This window comes from Perca fluviatilis, unplaced genomic scaffold (assembly GCF_010015445.1).
Source record: "Perca fluviatilis unplaced genomic scaffold, GENO_Pfluv_1.0 PFLUV_unplaced_scaf_2, whole genome shotgun sequence".
NCBI lineage: Eukaryota > Metazoa > Chordata > Actinopteri > Perciformes > Percidae > Perca > Perca fluviatilis.
This window is the reverse complement of record NW_024375613.1, coordinates 546,170-564,065: the sequence shown is the minus strand read 5'-3', so window position 1 is coordinate 564,065 and position 17,896 is coordinate 546,170. Positions and strand designations below refer to the sequence as shown.

Here is a 17,896-nt window from a genome sequence, read left to right as displayed (position 1 = left end):
AGTTACCTCTCTTTCTGAAACGCGGGCGAGTTCCCCTCTCTCAGGTGTGATTAACCTCCCTTTCTGAAACAGAAAACCCAGAGTTTCCCTCATCTCAGGGTTAACAAACTCAGTTTTCACTAAACCTGCTTTCTGAAACGGGCCCCTGATGAGCTGTCTGATCATTTACAAATGTTAAGGAGGGAATTTCTATATTTCATATATTTGGGGAAGTCCCTCACTGCAATAATGCATCGGCATTACAAAGTGTACAATAGACTTTTCTGTACATTTAAGAGTGAAGTGATAGGAGCCAGAAAACATGCTTTAATTCCTGATATGATTATGGTCTACAAGAGGGGAAACTAATTTTATTATAATGTTAAATCAAATGTAATCTATATACAAACAGATTGTATTGTGGTGTAGTCTGAACACATGATTGATACTGACGATGTATTAATCCATTCAGCTGAGGGATCAGTGAGAAATATAAAGAGGTAAAGGACATTAATGTCTTGTACATCATTGTTTTAGGAAAACAATTGAAGTAAATATTTTCAAAGATGGAAGGTGTAGTGTGTTATATTTTCTAGTGTGTGTGTGTGTGTGTGTGTGTGTGTGTGTGTGTGTGTGTGTGTGTGTCCTCAGTGAAGTGTATCAGTCTCTGCAGTAGCTTCCAGCTGCAGCAGTCAGTTCAGTTTCTGTTCAGTCTGACTGAGGGAGGTTTTTGTACGACGCTTTTTCACTGTGTGAACACATACTGACTGTTGGGATAGTGAAAACTCTGACAGTAGTAAACTGCTGCATCTTCAGTCTGGACTCCACTGATGGTCAGAGTGAAGTCAGAGTTTGATCCACTGCCTGTAAAACGATCTGGAATCCCTGATTGTCGAGTGCTAGCATAGTAAATGAGCAGTTTAGGAGTTTCTCCATCTCTCTGTTGGTACCAGGCTAACCTGTGGTTTCCATCATAATAAACATCCTGACTGGTCCTACAGCTGATGGAGACGGAGCCTCCCAGAGCAGAGCTCACTGCTCCAGGCTGAGTCAGTGTGTACTGACCGCTGGACTCTGAGGATAGAGAGACAAAACATAAAGCAGCGTCACGCGGTTTAGTCGGCTTCATTTCAGAGGGACGGATGTTGATAGAGGAGAGGAGTTTGATTCTCTGGACTTTACCTGTGAAGCAGCAGCAGAGGAGAGTCCAGATGAGGACGGAGATCAAAGTCATGTTTTTGATGAGGAGGATTTCTGTGTCTTCTGTTGTCATGAAGGACAGCTGTCAGTCATCCAGTGTTCAACTCTCAGGACTATAAACTCTCCCAGAGCACTGGAGCATGGTGCTGCTGATGCAAAGTGGCTCTCTATGGAAATGCTCTGACTGACTCCAACAGGGACAGGGGGTTTCCTCTTCAGTGCTGAGAACACTGACTTTATAAATTATTCATGATATAATGCATAAAGAAATTGAGAAATTGGATTGGTTTTCTGTTGAATTACTAAAACCTATTAAACTGCATAGTCTTCATCACACAGCCAATGTGCATTTGTGTTCTCATTTAAGAGCCATACACACAAGTACTGGTGAGAAATGTAGAAATTAAAATGCAAAATGACAATTCGTACCAACAAGGATTGGCACTAGTTTTATGATTTTGTAAAAGCCTTTTTTCGGGTTGACAGAGAATGAGAGAACACTTGTTTGAGTATGTCGACATTTCAGTAATCAGCCCTAATGCAGAACATCTGTTTCCCTCAAACAAGCCCTGACAAACATGAACAATGTGGGACACAGAGGAACAAGTCATTACAACCAACTGCAATAAACATTCTTGATTTAAACACAAAGCTAAAAATTCCTCGAGACTAATAAACTTCAACATTGTTTTACTTTTTTCTCCGGATTGTCTCTTTTATGCATCTTAACATATTCAGCTCCTTCAAATCTAAAGGGAAGAGAGAGGATGAGAATATTCATTAGTGACTTCAAACAGGTTAATAAAAATCATGTTGCCATCTTGAACTTTAATGTTCATTAATTCTGTTTCAGATGATTAATGGCCTTTCTCACTCTTTGTCACAAAGACTTTAAAACGACTCTTGGTATAACATGTGATGTCATGTCTCAGAGACGGGGACTCAAGTCTGAGACTCAGACTCGAGTCGCACTTAAGTCGCACAAACAGTGACTTCAAACTTGACTTTCGACTCGACCCAAAAGACTTCAGACTTGCTTCGAGACTCGTCAACAATCTGTTTTCATGCAATTATTGCTTTTTAAATCTAAATGTATTCATGTATTTCTATTTTCTTTTATTGGCACATATATGTTGGGGAAACGTATGACGAGCTGCATGTCCCCTGCCCTTTGCCATAATGTGGAACATAAAGCATGCGCTATGCCTTATGTGCGCACACTCACAGATGAAAAAATGCATTGACGATGGCAACACCAAGTCCTCCTGGAGTTGTGCCTTTTGTCATTAGTTCTGCTTTCAATAACTTTGTAAACAGTGGCAGTAAGCTAACAGCTACATGCAAGGTGTGTGGCACCAAGATATATGATGGAGGATCAACAATGTCGGACTTCATCAGACATCTCAAAACACACCCAGATAGGTCAGTCACCTGCAATGTGAAAGAGACGTTACATTTAACATATATCATCACAGGTAACAAGCTAACCATCGCAAAATGTTGTGTTAATACTGGGAACAGGAACATTGTGTCTTTATAGTTGTATCCATATGATGTGACAGACTTAGGTTAATATTTCACCAGGTCCGAGGGCTAGAGGGATGTGTTAAGTAGACCCCATAAAGTTATCCTACAACTGATTTTGAGACTATTACTGTATGGATGGTAGCTACAGGACATGCTTTGAATTCATAAGGTTTAACAATTCAATCAGGAGAGACTTTGTTGCAGATATGCAAAGATTTATTGTACGAATGCATGATATGACATGTACAGTCTTTGGAGATTAGACTCCATTATTAAATGATATATAATTAGGGGGTCAGAAGGCCAGAAGCTGATCCCCCGATGGAGTCTAGACACTGATGGCGGTGTGAGGAACCCGAATATGGAACCGAGGAGCCGACGGCAGTCTGGTCGGAGGAGGAACCAGGAGCCGTGCAGGATGAAGACCGGAGGAGCAAGAGGAGGAGGAGGGTTGTGTTCTTAGCCTGAAATGACAACTGAGCAGCAGAGAGAGACAGGTTTAAAACAGGGGTGTCGTGCTATGATTGGCTTGTGAAATTCAAGGCCGCTTCTGATTGGTTAGATAAAAGTGAGTGCCTCTAACAGCTGTTCAGTTTTAGAAGAGAGAGAATGTGATTAAGTTTAGAAGTCTTCCTGCAAGAATTTACACTGAGCTCCATTACAGTGTTAGGGACAGATCAGATGGCCAGAGACTTGAGACTTGAATTGGACTCGTTAGAAAAGACTTGACTTGGACTCAAACTCACTCAACTTGGACTTCCAAAAAATGACTTGTGAACATCTCTGATGGACCTACATATTTACATATTCACATGGAGAGGATATTGAAAAGTCTGGTAGTAAACTGATTCAGTAACTTGTGGACAGTTTTCTTTTTTTTCAGATGGTAATATGGTCTTTTTTTGATAATGATTAGTGATATTAATATTAATGCAGGTTTGACATGTTTGGGTGTTTGTAATGTGAAGATTTCACCAAGTGAAGCAGTGATGAGTCTTTATAGAAGGCTGAGGCCAGTGTTGTAGTTCTCAATATCAGTCTTGGTCTCAAGACCACTCTTTGAAGGTTTTGGTCTCGTCTCAGAATCTGCTGCATTTTTACTCGGTCTTGTCTTGTCTCAGATCTTTGGATCCAATCCCATGATCTTCCTCAGCAGACGGAGTTCACCCAGTTCTAATGGAATATTTTAACTTTGAAGCCAACATGCACAATGGACCTTTTTCACAGCAGACATTTTGACTTGTCATAGTAGGATAAGCACAGGTGAAGTTGATAACCTTAAGAATGGCTCAATTCCATCAAGTGTCCCAGTGAGCTATTTCAGTGAGTCAGCATGCACAATACCAGGACCTCTCCTAAGTGGAATGCAGCCTTCATTAATGGTTGTGAATACACCTTTTCTTTTCCTACAGTGACATGTCAACATGTCTGCTGTGAAAAAGGTCTATAAGTCTCAAAAATGCTTTAGTTCTCTACTTTGCTCCTAAGAACCTTTACAACACTGGCACACACATATTTTTCACTCATGCACATCACACAAACTGACTTTACTGATATCCACAGCCCATACTTTAATTACTTAAGTTAACCCTTTAATTTAGGTTAATTTGTAAAAATAAATATATTTTGTAAAAACTTGATCATGGTGTGTCTACCTTTTGTTGTAAAAAGTGTGTGTGTGTGTGTGTGTGTGTGTGTGTGTGTGTGTGTGTGTGTGTGTGTGTGTGTGTGTGTGTGTGTGTGTGTGTGTGTGTGTGTGTGTGTGTGTGGTTCCTCAGTGAAGTGTATCAGTCTCTGCAGTATCTTCCAGCTGCAGCAGTCAGTTCAGTTTCTGTTCAGTCTGACTGAGGGAGGTTTTTGTAACGACGCTTTTTCACTGTGTGAACACATACTGACTGTTGATAACATGAAAACTCTGACAGTAGTAAACTGCTGCATCTTCAGTCTGGACTCCACTGATGGTCAGTCAGTGAAGTCAGAGTTTGATCCACTGCCTGTGCAAAACGATCTGGAATCCCTGATTGTCGAGTAGTAGCAGCGTAAATGAGCAGTTTAGGAGTTTCTCCATCTCTCTGTTGGTACCAGGCTAACCTGTTAGAAACATAAACATTCTGACTGGTCCTACAGCTGATGGAGACGGGGCGCCTCCCAGAGCAGAGCTCACTGCTCCAGGCTGAGTCACTGTGACCTGGCCTCTCGGACTCTGAGGATACAGAGACAAAACATACAAAGCAGCGTCACGGTTTAGTCGGCTTCATTTCAGAGGGACGGATGTTGATAGAGGAGAGGAGTTTGATTCTCTGGACTTTACCTGTGAAGCAGCAGCAGAGGAGAGTCCAGATGAGGACGGAGATCAAAGTCATGTTTTTGATGAGGAGGATTTCTGTGTCTTCTGTTGTCATGAAGGACAGCTGTCAGTCATCCAGTGTTCAACTCTCAGGACTATAAACTCTCCCCAGAGCACTGGAGCATGGTGCTGCTGATGCAAAGTGGCTCTCTATGGAAATGCTCTGACTGACTCAAAAGGGACTTGGATTACTCTGATGATGCTGTTCATCAATGGATCAATCACTTTATCAGAGTATTGATTAGGATCTTTCAATAACACTTTGACTTCTTGACAAATCTTCCATATGTTTGATTTAGACTTCCCAGGACCAGCTGGAACATATAAAAGAAGTCTTTTATTCCCTATGCCACACAGGTATTGAACACAGAATGACTGCATCAGAGAACACTTGTTATTTTGTAAGATTTACTCTCTTCCTTATTACTTTCCTTTCGTGCCCATTTGCACTATTTTATATTGTATTCGTATATTCTGTATGTTTTAAATGGTCAACACTGCCGCCTCTTAATGGCTGGGAGCAGAGAGGCAGGACACATATGCAAACACACAGAGTCAGTGAACTGTAGCTGTCCTCAACATGTCATGCTGTGTTCCCCCTCAGTGCTGAGAGCATGGACCTACATATTTACATATTCACATGGAGAGGAGATTGAAAAGTCTGGTAGTAAACTGATCCAGGGACTTGTGGACAGTCTTGTTCTGTTTTTTACTAGTTGGTAATATGGTCTTTTTTGAAAATGATTAGTTATATGAATATTAGTGCCGGTTTGACATTTTTGGGTGCTTGTAATGTGAAGATTTCACCAAGTGAAGCAGTGATGAGTCTTTAGAGAAGGCTGAGGCCGAGGATCTCAGATGACATGCATGAGAAACTCCAACCAGAAGTTTCTCACATTAAAAATAAATTTCCGTTCATCTCCTGAATCAATGCTATTTATTCCCAGCAAGTCAGTACTTCATGAATGCATAATTACCTAGATCCACTTCGAAAATTACACATGAAGATGCAACATCTTCCAGTTTCCTTCGACATTCGAAGCTGCTGTTTACCGAAACGTCGAAAAGTAAATGGCGCTACGTTATAGCAGAGAAATCTTGGGGTAACCCTTAGTAACAGAAAAAGCTCAACCTTGTGGGTGAATGAAACCATTGATTCGCTTCGTTGATGTTGTTTCATGCAAACTGTTCCGGTTCTCTCTCACACACATGCAGGCACAGATTATTCCTCCATAAAGTGAGTAACTTCACTATAGAACTCTAGGACCTATTTCTGGCAGACTGGCACACTATGTTTGTGTTTTTTTTTTTTTTTTCTTTACATTTATCTTTTTATTTCATTTAGACATAATACATTATGAAAGTATTAAACTGCTGTGTCAGTGTTATCATGTTCAGTAGCACGTGATAATACTTGTTTTTAAAAGGCATTCATGATTTGTACATGAAATGTAATATTACTCTGTTGTTACTGTGGTGGTTTATATGGTATCGATGGTGCGTTGCTGTGTAGAGAGGAATCTGCCGACACTGTTTCTTGATTATAAAGGTTTATTTACATCAAAGAAATCAGCATCTTGTACAAGCTCTGCAGAGCTTCGGAGAGGACCGCTTCTCAGATTCTCAGAAGTCACTCTGCCTTTTCTGTGTTTGAACATGGTATATATCTATAATATGTGTAACATAGCTGGGGAGGAAACAATACTTTGACCAATGGCTATCATCCTTTTGGAACCAAGCCAACAAGGGCGCTCCTAATTCTTTCCAGATGTTTCCAGAGAAGTTGTCCAGCGAATGTAGGCTAAAGTTCATATGCGAGTTTCTTTGTTACCAAAAACTTAAGACAAAGTTTGTAAAAGGTCCATTAGAAGTCCAGATACTACACTACATTTGAAGATTGCATTATGACTTGTTAAAGGACTCTAAATACAAAGTGTATGACTTGGGACTTGACTTGGGATTTGGTAGTCTTGACTTTGAACTTCAGTGCAAAGACTTGGGACTTACTTGTGACTTGCAAAACAGAGACTTGGTCCCCCCTCTGAAGATCATGTGGTATGATTGAAAGCTCAACAGCTACTGGATGGGCGTTGTAGAAGAGATTGCTTTGCTGTTTCCAAAGTCAAGAATGATCTCAATGTATTTGTTGGGTTGTTGAGTTGCATGTAGGAGAAATTGTGTTTTTGCATATACTTTATATAGATGCAGTTATAGGATTTCTTTTTTATTATTTGTATAAGTTCCAAAATGACTCATGTTGATTCTTTGGCAAGAATCGCATAAGAACATGAGATTATTATGTGTGAGGGTATGCAGATCTGGTGGCGGAGTGCAGAGAAAGTGGATGGAGTGTAAGGCTGTACCCGGCGGAGGTGGGAGCCAGAGGCTTTGTGGGCAGATCAACATCGCGTCTACTCAAGGAGCTGGGACTACGTACGTGGAGCCACACAGAGCAGGTCCACCAAAGAGCTCTCTGAGGAAGCAGAGAAAGCAAGCCACTGGCTCTGGCTGAAACGATGAGACAAGACCTGGGGAGTAACATCTAGTGGGTTTTGCTGCAGGGGGTGTCAGGGGAGACGTCCCTGTTCACTGCCCCGCCCACCAGGAGATGTTCTGGGTTAAGGCGGGCCCCACACGGGGCCCCCAGCTGAAGACCCTGCAGCAAAACCCTCGCGGTATCACGGTCAGGTTTAGGCCTGCCTCAGGGGAAGAGGACCCCTCCCATGCACAGTCCACCTCAGGCACCGTTGGAGATGCAACAGGCCAAAAGCCCAGCAGAAGAGCACACCTCGCTGTAATGAATGATGATATGAATGCAGTAGCTGTTTTGGCGCGGCGAAGCAGGCAGCCGCCTGGGGCGCATTTTCATGACACATGGGGGCGGCACGAGCACTTCAAAAAAAGAAAAAAAAAAACTAAAAGTAGACTAGATAGTAGAAGGTCACGAAGCAATCCAACTTGGCAAAAAAAAGACGCTGTTATACTTATATTTAGGATTCACAAGGAGGGGGGCGTGCGCCTACGTTGTGTGTGTGTGTGTGTGTGTGTGTGTGTGTGTGTGTGTGTGTGTGTGTGTGTGTGTGTGTGTGTGTCAGTGTGAGCGCCAGTCCTACCCAAAGGAGAGAATTAGCTCCACACATAGTTCATTATAGGCTAAGTTTTAAATATATTTGGAATATCCATTGACATATTCACATTTTACATGAAAAAGTTACAGTATGGGAGTCGCGCCCAGCCTTACTGTATGCGCTGGGGGTACATTTCACATAATTTATATATAAAGTGGACACCTGAGTATTAACAACCATATTGATATAAATACACTCAGAACGTGCTTTTAGGGATATTGAAATCAAATGGAGTGATTAGTGATGTCATAATGCAGCAACAAAATAATCTGTATTTTCTGTCTTTTAAAACTACTATGTGCTTCCCGAAGGGGGTCCCCGGGGGTGTAATTAAATTTAGAACCGCTACTGTATGATGGATGGATTGTCATCCTGAGTTAGCTGTGTGATTCAGCTGTCTGTGCTCTCTCTGCAGGTGATGGTTAGAGCAACAGGGAACAGCTGATGATGTTACGCCTAGAAATCTAGACGCACCCTAGAGGCAGCAAATTTATTTTGTGCACGGGGGAGCGCACTTAGTCAGGGCCAATCACATCATGTACAGACTTGGTGGGGGGCTTATGGCTGCTGCTGCTGGGAACAGAGGTCTTCTGGAAGACTTGGAGTTCAGCTTTTCTTTGAGAAAAGAACAAAGAACGGCACTGAAGTCATTCTTAAAAAAAGGAAGATGTGTTCAGAGTTTTGCCGACCGGATCGCGAAAAACTTTGCTACCTTCTTCGTTGCTCTGCCTGGTTGTAGCGCTATCTTATTATGTGCAGAGGGAATTTGAAAGACAATCGTATTCTCGCCCTCCCGGATTGAGCCCTGTCAATGGTGAGTTCCCAGACCCAACATCTGGATGTGGGTCTGGCTTGTCAGGCTAGATGTTCCCAGTAGCAGGAGGTTATTTAAGTCTGGATGCAGTGCAGCCCTCTCTCTGGCTGACTCTCCCGTCTGCTTTAGTTCTCTACTCTGCTCCTATCAACCTTTGTAACACCCGCACACACATATTTACCACTCATGCACATTACACATGAATGACTTTACTAATATCCACAGCCCATACTTTAATTACTTAAGTTAACCCTTTAATTTAGGTTGATTTGTTTAAATAAATATCTTTTGTAAAAACTTGATCGTGGTGTGTCTACATTTTGTTGTAAAAAGTGTGTGTGTGTGTGTGTGTGTGTGTGTGTGTGTGTGTGTGGTGTGTATGTGTGTGTGTGTGTGTGTGTGTTTGTGTGTGTCCTCAGTGAAGTGTATCAGTCTCTGCAGTAGCTTCCAGCTGCAGCAGTCAGTTCAGTTTCTGTTCAGTCTGACTGAGGGAGGTTTTTGTACACGCTTTTTCACTGTGTGAACACATACTGACTGTTGGGATAGTGACCACTCTGACAGTAGTAAACTGCTGCATCTTCAGTCTGGACTCCACTGATGGTCAAGAGTGAAGTCAGAGTTTGATCCACTGCCTGTAAAACGATCTGGAATCCCTGTTGTCGAGTACTAGTATCGTAAATGAGCAGTTTATGAGTTTCTCCATCTTCTCTGTTGGTACCAGGCTAACCAGTCAGAATAAACCCTCTGACTGATCCTACAGCTGATGGAGACGGAGCCTCCCAGAGCAGAGCTCACTGCTCCAGGCTGAGTCACTGTGTACGACCGCTGGACTCAGGGATACAGAGACAAAAACATAAAGCAGTGTCACGGTTTAGTGCGGCTTCATTTCAGAGGGACGGATGTTGATAGAGGAGAGGGAGTTTGATTCTCTGGACTTTACCTGTGAAGCAGCAGCAGAGGAGAGTCCAGATGAGGACGGAGATCAAAGTCATGTTTTTGATGAGGAGGATTTCTGTGTCTTCTGTTGTCATGAAGGACAGCTGTCAGTCATCCAGTGTTCAACTCTCAGGACTATAAACTCTCCCAGAGCACTGGAGCATGGTGCTGCTGATGCAAAGTGGCTCTCTATGGAAATGCTCTGACTGACTCCAACAGGGACTTGGATTACTCTGATGATGCTGTTCATCAATGGATCAATCACTTTATCAGAGTATTGATTAGGATCTTTCAATAACTTTGACTTCTTGACAAATCTTCCAAAATGTTTGATTTAGACTTCCCAGGACCAGCTGGAACATATAAAAGAAGTCTTTTATTCCCCTATGCCAAACAGCTATTGAACACAGAATAACTGCACCAGGAAACACTTGTTATTTTTAAGATTTGCTCTGTTGTATTTTTTATTGCTGTCACCTTCCCTTTGTACGATTTTTATATTGTATTTTGCATATTCTGTATGTTTTTAATGGTGTTCTGTGTTATGTGCATTGTATGAACATTTGCTGTAATCTGGGAAAAGCTAAGGACAAATTTCCAGCGAGGATAGACAACAAAATTAATCTAATTTCTTCTGTAATTGAAAACAGATTATATAAACGGACAATATACACTTGATTTGAAATCAATATAAATAAAAAGCATATATTCTGGAAATCTGCAGCACTGTGTTATTGTCAGTTCTCTTTTCATTTGACGAGATTTTACAAACAGCCTCATTTTGGTGAGTTTGTTTGTGTCAAAGTCAGAGAGCCGTGTCTCTCTACAGTGAGAAGTTTTTTATGCGGGCTCAATGACTTTGTATCACTGTGGTTGACTTTTGGTGGAGGAACCAGACTGAATTTTGGAAGTAAGTCAAACTTTTTTAAAAAACTTTTTATTTCAGGAGCTATTTTTCTTCCTTTTACTTTCTGCACTGTTAACTTTTCCTTTTTGTGAAATATTAATCCATCATTTTTAAAGAAATATATCACTGTAAGGGGCAAAGATTGCTTTTGAAATAGTAAAACAAAAGTTCGCCATAAAGAAAATGAAATATTGAGTCAGAGGATAAATCATTATTTCCAACTTTAATGGTAAAGTAGCATCTTGAGGGCTTGTAGGTTTAGTTCAGTCTGACAAAGTCAGAGAGCCGTGTCTCTCTACAGTGAGAGGTTTTGTGTGGCTCAATGACTTTTTTATCACTGTGGTACACGTTCGAGTGGAGGAACCAGACTGAATGTTGGAAGTAAGTTTCTGCACAAATACTAAAAACTAACTAGTAAATATTGTAAAGTAATGTTTTAAATTCTGTTTACAGTTGATAAATCATACATGTATTCATGTTTTTATTTCTCCTCCCTTTATCGTGGAGACTAACTCAGAGCAGCTTCACTAAACATTTCTTTACACATTTCTGTCAAACTAAAATTTAAGTGACTTGAAGTGTGGAAAAGATAAAACTGAAAAACTGTTCTACAAGATTCATTTTTAATTTTCCACATCAATGATAACTGTTTAAAGGCAAATGAAGATTTGAATATTCAAACAATTGAACAGAGCAAAGATAAAGATCGGTATTTAGAAAATGTGCAACATCTCTTTACTGTGTCATGTATTTGTTTCAAAGTTTGAAAACTATTTGAACAGTTTGGTAATGACGATCAAAATCCACATGAAGAACATTTGATGTTGTCAGCTCATTTTCTGGATTTGTTTCTATTACACTAAATACTTTAAAGTAATGTATAGTTAGGGTTGGTGATGATTTTCATTTAGAGGTTTAAAGATTTGTCCAAAAGTTGACATTTTATTTCCAGTGTATAGTTTGATATATATCAGCTCATTGTGTAGATGATTCTCTCTGTGCTGATTTACATGAGAGGCTTCTTAAAGGGAAGTGAAACAATGTGTGAGTGAGTGACTGGTGGAGCAGAAAAAACCATCTGACAGAAACTCCTTAAAGGAGAAACCAACTCTCACACAGTCAAGGTGTCCAAGTGTCTGCTGGTTTGATTGACAGCTGTGTGGTCCCTGTCCTCTAAGCTGATTGGTGTCTCCTAGGTGATGTCCGTCCCACCCTGGCACGGTGCTGCCCCCTCCAAGTGAGGGAGCGCTGCGGGGAAGGCCACGCTCATGTGCCCCGGCCAACAAGGGGCTTCCCCTCAGACTGGAGTCTGGCCTGGAAGGTGGACGGCAGCAGCAGCAGCAGCTGGGAGGAGAGCAAGAGCCCCGGGGTGCTGGGGAAGGCCGGCAAATACAGCTGGAGCAGCACCCTGAGGCTCCCTAAAGACCAGTGGGAGAAGGTGGGCTCTGTGACCCGTGAGGCCACCCAGGGCTCCCAGACTCCGCTCTCAGAGACACTGAGGAGAGACCAGTGTGACTGATCTCAGTCTGTCTCTCTCTCTCTCTCTCTCTCTCTCTCTCTCTCTCTCTCTCTCTCTCTCTCTCTCTCTCTCTCACTGTCTAATTACATGTTTCATTTGATAGTTGTGTGCGTTGTACTTTTGATGATGTCATCACAATAAATCCCCTTTTCATCAAATCAGTTGTTTTCATGTCTGTTATTGAAAGAAACCGCAGACAGGGCTCACCCGGTTCTCATGGAATATTTGACCTTTAAGCCGACGTGGACAAGAAGTCTCACACAAATGCTCAGAGGAATATGAATTTGAAAATTAAAAAAAAAAAATTAAAACCATCTGCTGAGGAAGATCATGTGATATGATTGAGGAAGCTCAACAACAGCTAATGGATTGGACGTTAAAGAGATTATTTTGCTGTTTCCAAAGTCAAGAATTAACTTTTGGTCTCAGTGTATTTGTTGGGTTTTGAGTTGCATGTAAGAGAGAAATATTTTTGCATATACTTCATATAGATGCAGGCATATGATTTCTGTATTACTATGTTTATAATTACCAAGTTGGCTCCTCTCTGATTCTTTCCTACAAATGTATACGTCGTTTAAAACGTTAAAAAATGTATTATAATGGCTTTAACTGACCCCACACAATGTGACACAAGGTACACTTCATATTTTTAGCAACAATTGGAACACTTTGATCTTGTTGAATTCAATGTTTAAACTTTTGTCTTGTTTGTGTTTCTGTTTTATATATTTCCATACTGATATGGACCATGGTTATTATAGTTTAGTTTATTTTTATTTCGTTTTTTGACTTTTGTTTTCAAATTCAGTTTAGTTTTAATTAGTTTTAAAGAGGGTTTGCCTAGTGTAGTTTTTTGAAAATGCTTAGTTTTTGTTTAGTTTTTATTCGTTTTAGTCTTTTTTAGTAATATGGGTTATGTGTCAGGGCAAGATTCAAAAGGTCAGAAAAAGTATTGTGTAATAATAACTCAAAAAACATACCATTTTAGAAATATGTATTCACAATGTATTCACAGTGTTGGGAAGGGATACTTTCAAAACGTATTTCGTTACAGAATACAGAATACATGCCCACAAATGTAATTTGTAACGTATTCCGTTCGTTACTCAATCTGAGTAACGTATTCTGAATACTTGGATTACTTCAGGATTACTTCCACATTGAATTGCGTTTTATAAGTGTAGGAATGCAGCTATCAGCATCCAGCTTACTAAACAGGCATATTATGGTGTGTTCTTTTTATTCCAAATAGCTGAATGTGTACCTGAACAAGCAGATAGATTATTGTATTGGTAGTCCGAACGCATACTACATACTAACCGCAGTCTTGCTAACACAAGCTAATTTTAGCTAACGTTAGCTAGCATGTCAAAAGCAAGGGGCTAATCAGTCTTTTAAGCACTCTGGAGCTAGTAAACCAAGCGTGCAGGAGAATGTAAAGTGCGCACGTCAATGTTAAAAATAACAAGGTGACCAGTAAAACTACAGCAGACTGACACTGGGCTAATTAAAAAATAACTTACTTTAAGATGCTTCTTTCAGGTTGGAGGTGGAGTAATTTGGAGGGGCGCTGAAAGGAGGTTGGTTGCTGGCAAGCAGAGTTTGCACTGCACAGTTATATTTCATTCTCCGGTTCGTTCTTTAATGTTGAAATGCTGTTTTGAATTTCCAAGATAGAAACTTATTCCTGCCCTGGCCTGGTGCGCCGGTTCCGACTCCATTGTGACTGATCCATGAAATAGCTATTTTTTCTATTTCATACTCCGGGGCTTGTGGAGGAAATGCATTAAGTTTGCCTTAATTTATTCAGAGTGAATAAACTTCTTGAAACAGAGAAGTATCGTCATGTAATCCATTCGATTTTAACAATGTAACTGTATTCTAAATACCAACTATTTAAATTGTAACTGTAACGGAATACAGTTACTCATAATTTGTATTCTGAATAAACCGCTTCCCCGTTACGTAATTCCGTTTTCCTAACACTGTGTATTCAACAATAACACTGGCACATTAAATGTGCATATGATGATGAGCACAAATGTGTAAACAGTCTACACAAGGCAGCATCATTGGGTGCAAGAATGTGTTAGTAACGATGTGCCAGGAAAAAACTTAAATAGCCAACAGACTTAGAGAAGACGGACATGAACAGCTGTTTTGAACTTTGGTTTGAGTAAAGGGTTACGCAAACTTTTTTGAAGTCAATCAACTCACACAGTTGTGTAGACATCCCAGTATCAACACACATATTGCAGTATTTTTTCGAATTTGCTAAAACGACAGTGAGCACAACTGGAGTCACTATGTGCAACCCCACAGTCTGCACTACCAACAGTCACCCTGAGCTAAACAGTTCACATCACCCCTCTTTAACACACATCTCAGAACAGGCTCAGTGCAACACAGACCGACAATACTCACTGAGATAACACACACACACACACACACACACACACACACTGTCACTCAGAACACACTGAGAGTAAAAACACTAGCATCAACACCAATACACAAATTACAAACTTTCTCATCTTTACAGTTTGAACAATTTGAGTGTTGACTTGACACTACTTAATACTTTATGCTGAAAGATATAGATTGTATAATGTACCAATTTTACATACGGTAAACAAGAAGGAATGAAAGAAATCAGCAGTTTGCTTCCAATATAGTAATTTGGCTCTCTGGTAATTTATGGAATTACTGGAGAAAAAACTAAAAGGTACATATGTAACAGTACCAAGAATAGTGTGACTAATCCTCTGCCTCTCTCAGCATCATGTGGCAAGGTTTTCTTCATCACATTGGATGTCGTACATCTATCTCAAATACAAATGAATGTGGTGTTTTCTATTGCTCTTCACCTCCATTACTTTCTGAAAAACAGTAAGAATGCAGTTTTACCTATTGTAAAGAGATATAGTTTTTTCACTTTTTTTTATAGCTGTGTACATACCCTCAAGACATCTTACCTGGACATGTTGGTATCAACTTGCTTACTGTTTCTAAAACTCAAATGGTGTATAGTGTATAACTGTTTCATTCTTATTTGGTGTTGTGCATACAAAAAGGCTTTCTGGTCTTTCTCTGTATAAATTACCATATATGTTCACTAACTAGTCTAAAACAAGCGAACCTCCGCTTAGGCTTTCAGCTGAAAATTCGTTCAATCAGTAGTGTTTGATAGGCACCAGACTGAAATCTATTCTGTTTGTGGATAATGTGGTTACCAGTTTTGACAGCAGTAGTGTTGTTAACATTTGAACAAAGTGCTGTAAATCTACAGTGCTTGAAAGTCGGGGGGATGAAGTGTGTAGAGTTTTGAAACTATTGTTCCAGCATTAAACAAACTAGAGTTTAGTCCATTACTGAACTCTTTGCTGCTATGCGGAGGTAGTGAAGTTTTTACATGTGATCCAGTTGTGCCCACTGGGCATTATAGCAATGAAAAAAACTATAACCAAGCTTCCTCACACTTTTTAGTGATCCTGCATTATTTCCTAACAGCAGCTACCGGGTCGTTGGGTGAAAGCCCCTGTGGTGCTTCTCTGTCCTGCTGTTGTCTCCGTCATGCTGCCTGGCCATACGGCTCCTACCAGTATAGCGTTACCTGGGTTGGCTGTTTAGGGAAGGGGCTTTCAAAGAACGTTATCTCGCTTCCTCCATGAATACTCACTAGATGTAGCTATGTATATATCTATGGCCCTATCACTCGCTTTATTGGACAGGTTAGCCTCCTTGTGTGCCCTTCTCAAATGTACTTTTTCAAGTGGGATTTCTCCCTTTAATAAATTGTCCCACTTATTTTATCACCTTCCTTAAGGCACTTGCTTTTTTATCTGACTTACAGTCATGATCAAATAGGACTCTGCCTTCTTCTGAGGGTTGGTACATCATGCCAATGAGGGAGACGCGGACGCTATTGTGTTCCATTTGGCGTGGAATGTCGGATTACTGCATTTCCCAGTGGGGCTTTCTCATCTTCTCAGGCACAGACTGAATAAAACCAGGTCCATGGTTGGAAATGTCAACTCTGAAGAAGATATATAGCGTTATTTGCTCTGGCGAAGATGTGAGATGGCTGGGACATTTTCGATTATTTTGTGCGGTTGGTTTTGCAAACAGACATTACAGTTTTAGTTTAGTTATCGTTTTTTTTTTGTCGTTTTTTTGGTTCAACGGCAATGTTTTCCCACATGGATAGAATTTGGTATTTAGATTTCGTTTTAGATTAACCGGTGTAACCTTGATATGGACCATGCTTTGAAATAAAGTTAAATTAATCTAAAGTCGAACATGAGATTGATGTGATATGAATGGATGGTGTCATCTTGAGTTAGCTGTGCCGTTCAGCTGTCTGTGCTCTCTCTACTGCTTGAGGTGATGGACAGAGTAGCTGGGAACAGCTGAGGGATGTTCCCCAGTTATGGGAGGTTATTTAAGTCCTGGATGCAGTTAGCCCTCTCTCTGGCAGGCCTCTCCACTCTGCTGCAGCTTGCTCCCTCTCCGATCTGCTTTAGTTCTCTACTCTGCTCCCTATCAACCACACACACACATATTTACCTATAACGAACATCACACAAACTGACTTTACTATCCACAGCCCATATATTGGCTAAAGTTAACCCTCTATTTTGGTTTAATTTGTTGGATAAAATATATTTTGTGAGAAGTTGATGATGGTTTGTCCCTTTTGTTGAATGGACAAGTGCTAGTATTTATTGTGTGTGTGTCCTCAGTGAAGTGTATCCAGTCTCTGCCTGCAGTAGCTTCCAGCTGCAGCAGTCGGTTCAGTTTCTGTTCAGTCGACTGAGGGAGGTTTTATGCGGCGGCAGCTTTTTCTGTGTGAACACCACCCACTGGCTGTTGGGAATGTGAAGACTCTGACAGTAGTAAACTGCTGCATCTTCAGTCTGGACTCTCACGATGGTCCAGGGGGTGAGAGTGAGTTCCACTACCTGTAAAGCGATCTGGAATCCCCTGATTTGGCCGAGTGCTAGCATAGTAAATGAGCCGCGTTTAGGAGGTTTCTCTCCCATCTCTCTCTGCACCAGGCTAGTGGGGTACCGCCAAACCCTCTGACTGGTCCTACAGCTGATGGGCGGAGCCTCCCAGAGCAGAGCCTCACTGCTCAGGCTGAGTCACTGTGTGTGTACTGACCCGCGCTGGACTCTGAGGATTACAGAGACAAAAACATAAAAGCAACGTCCACGGTTTAATTCGGCTTCATTTCAGAGGGACGGATGGCGTGGCGGGAGGGGTTTTTACATTCTCTGGACTTTACCTGTGAAGCAGCAGCAGAGGGAGAGTCCAGATGAGGCCCCGAATCAAGAAGTCATGTTTTATTGAGGAGGATTTCTGTGTATACCTACCATTGCTGTCATGAAGGACAGCTACAGTCATCGAGGCATTCCCTCTCAGGACTATAAAGCTCTCCCCAAGAGCACTGGAGCAGTGCTGCTGGTATGGAGAAGTGAAGCTCTCGCCTGGGAAAACCTTTCAAACGACTCCAAACCTTGGTAATGACGGCACC

At 41.1% G+C, this 17,896-nt stretch overlaps 2 pseudogenes and 1 gene segment (V, D, J or C); 2 read left to right on the top strand and 1 right to left on the bottom strand.

The window, feature by feature from the left end:
- Window positions 1-1,213, bottom strand: part of LOC120555117 — a 73,167-nt gene extending 71,954 nt beyond the window's left edge. The window contains 2 exon segments of the V gene segment in view: window positions 735-1,053; window positions 1,162-1,213. Of these exon segments, the coding sequence occupies window positions 735-1,053; window positions 1,162-1,213 (371 nt within the window).
- LOC120555172 overlaps window positions 1-17,896 on the top strand; it is a 194,946-nt pseudogene that overhangs the window by 10,771 nt on the left and 166,279 nt on the right.
- The window catches only part of LOC120555120, a 195,943-nt pseudogene that overhangs the window by 85,114 nt on the left and 92,933 nt on the right, over window positions 1-17,896 (top strand).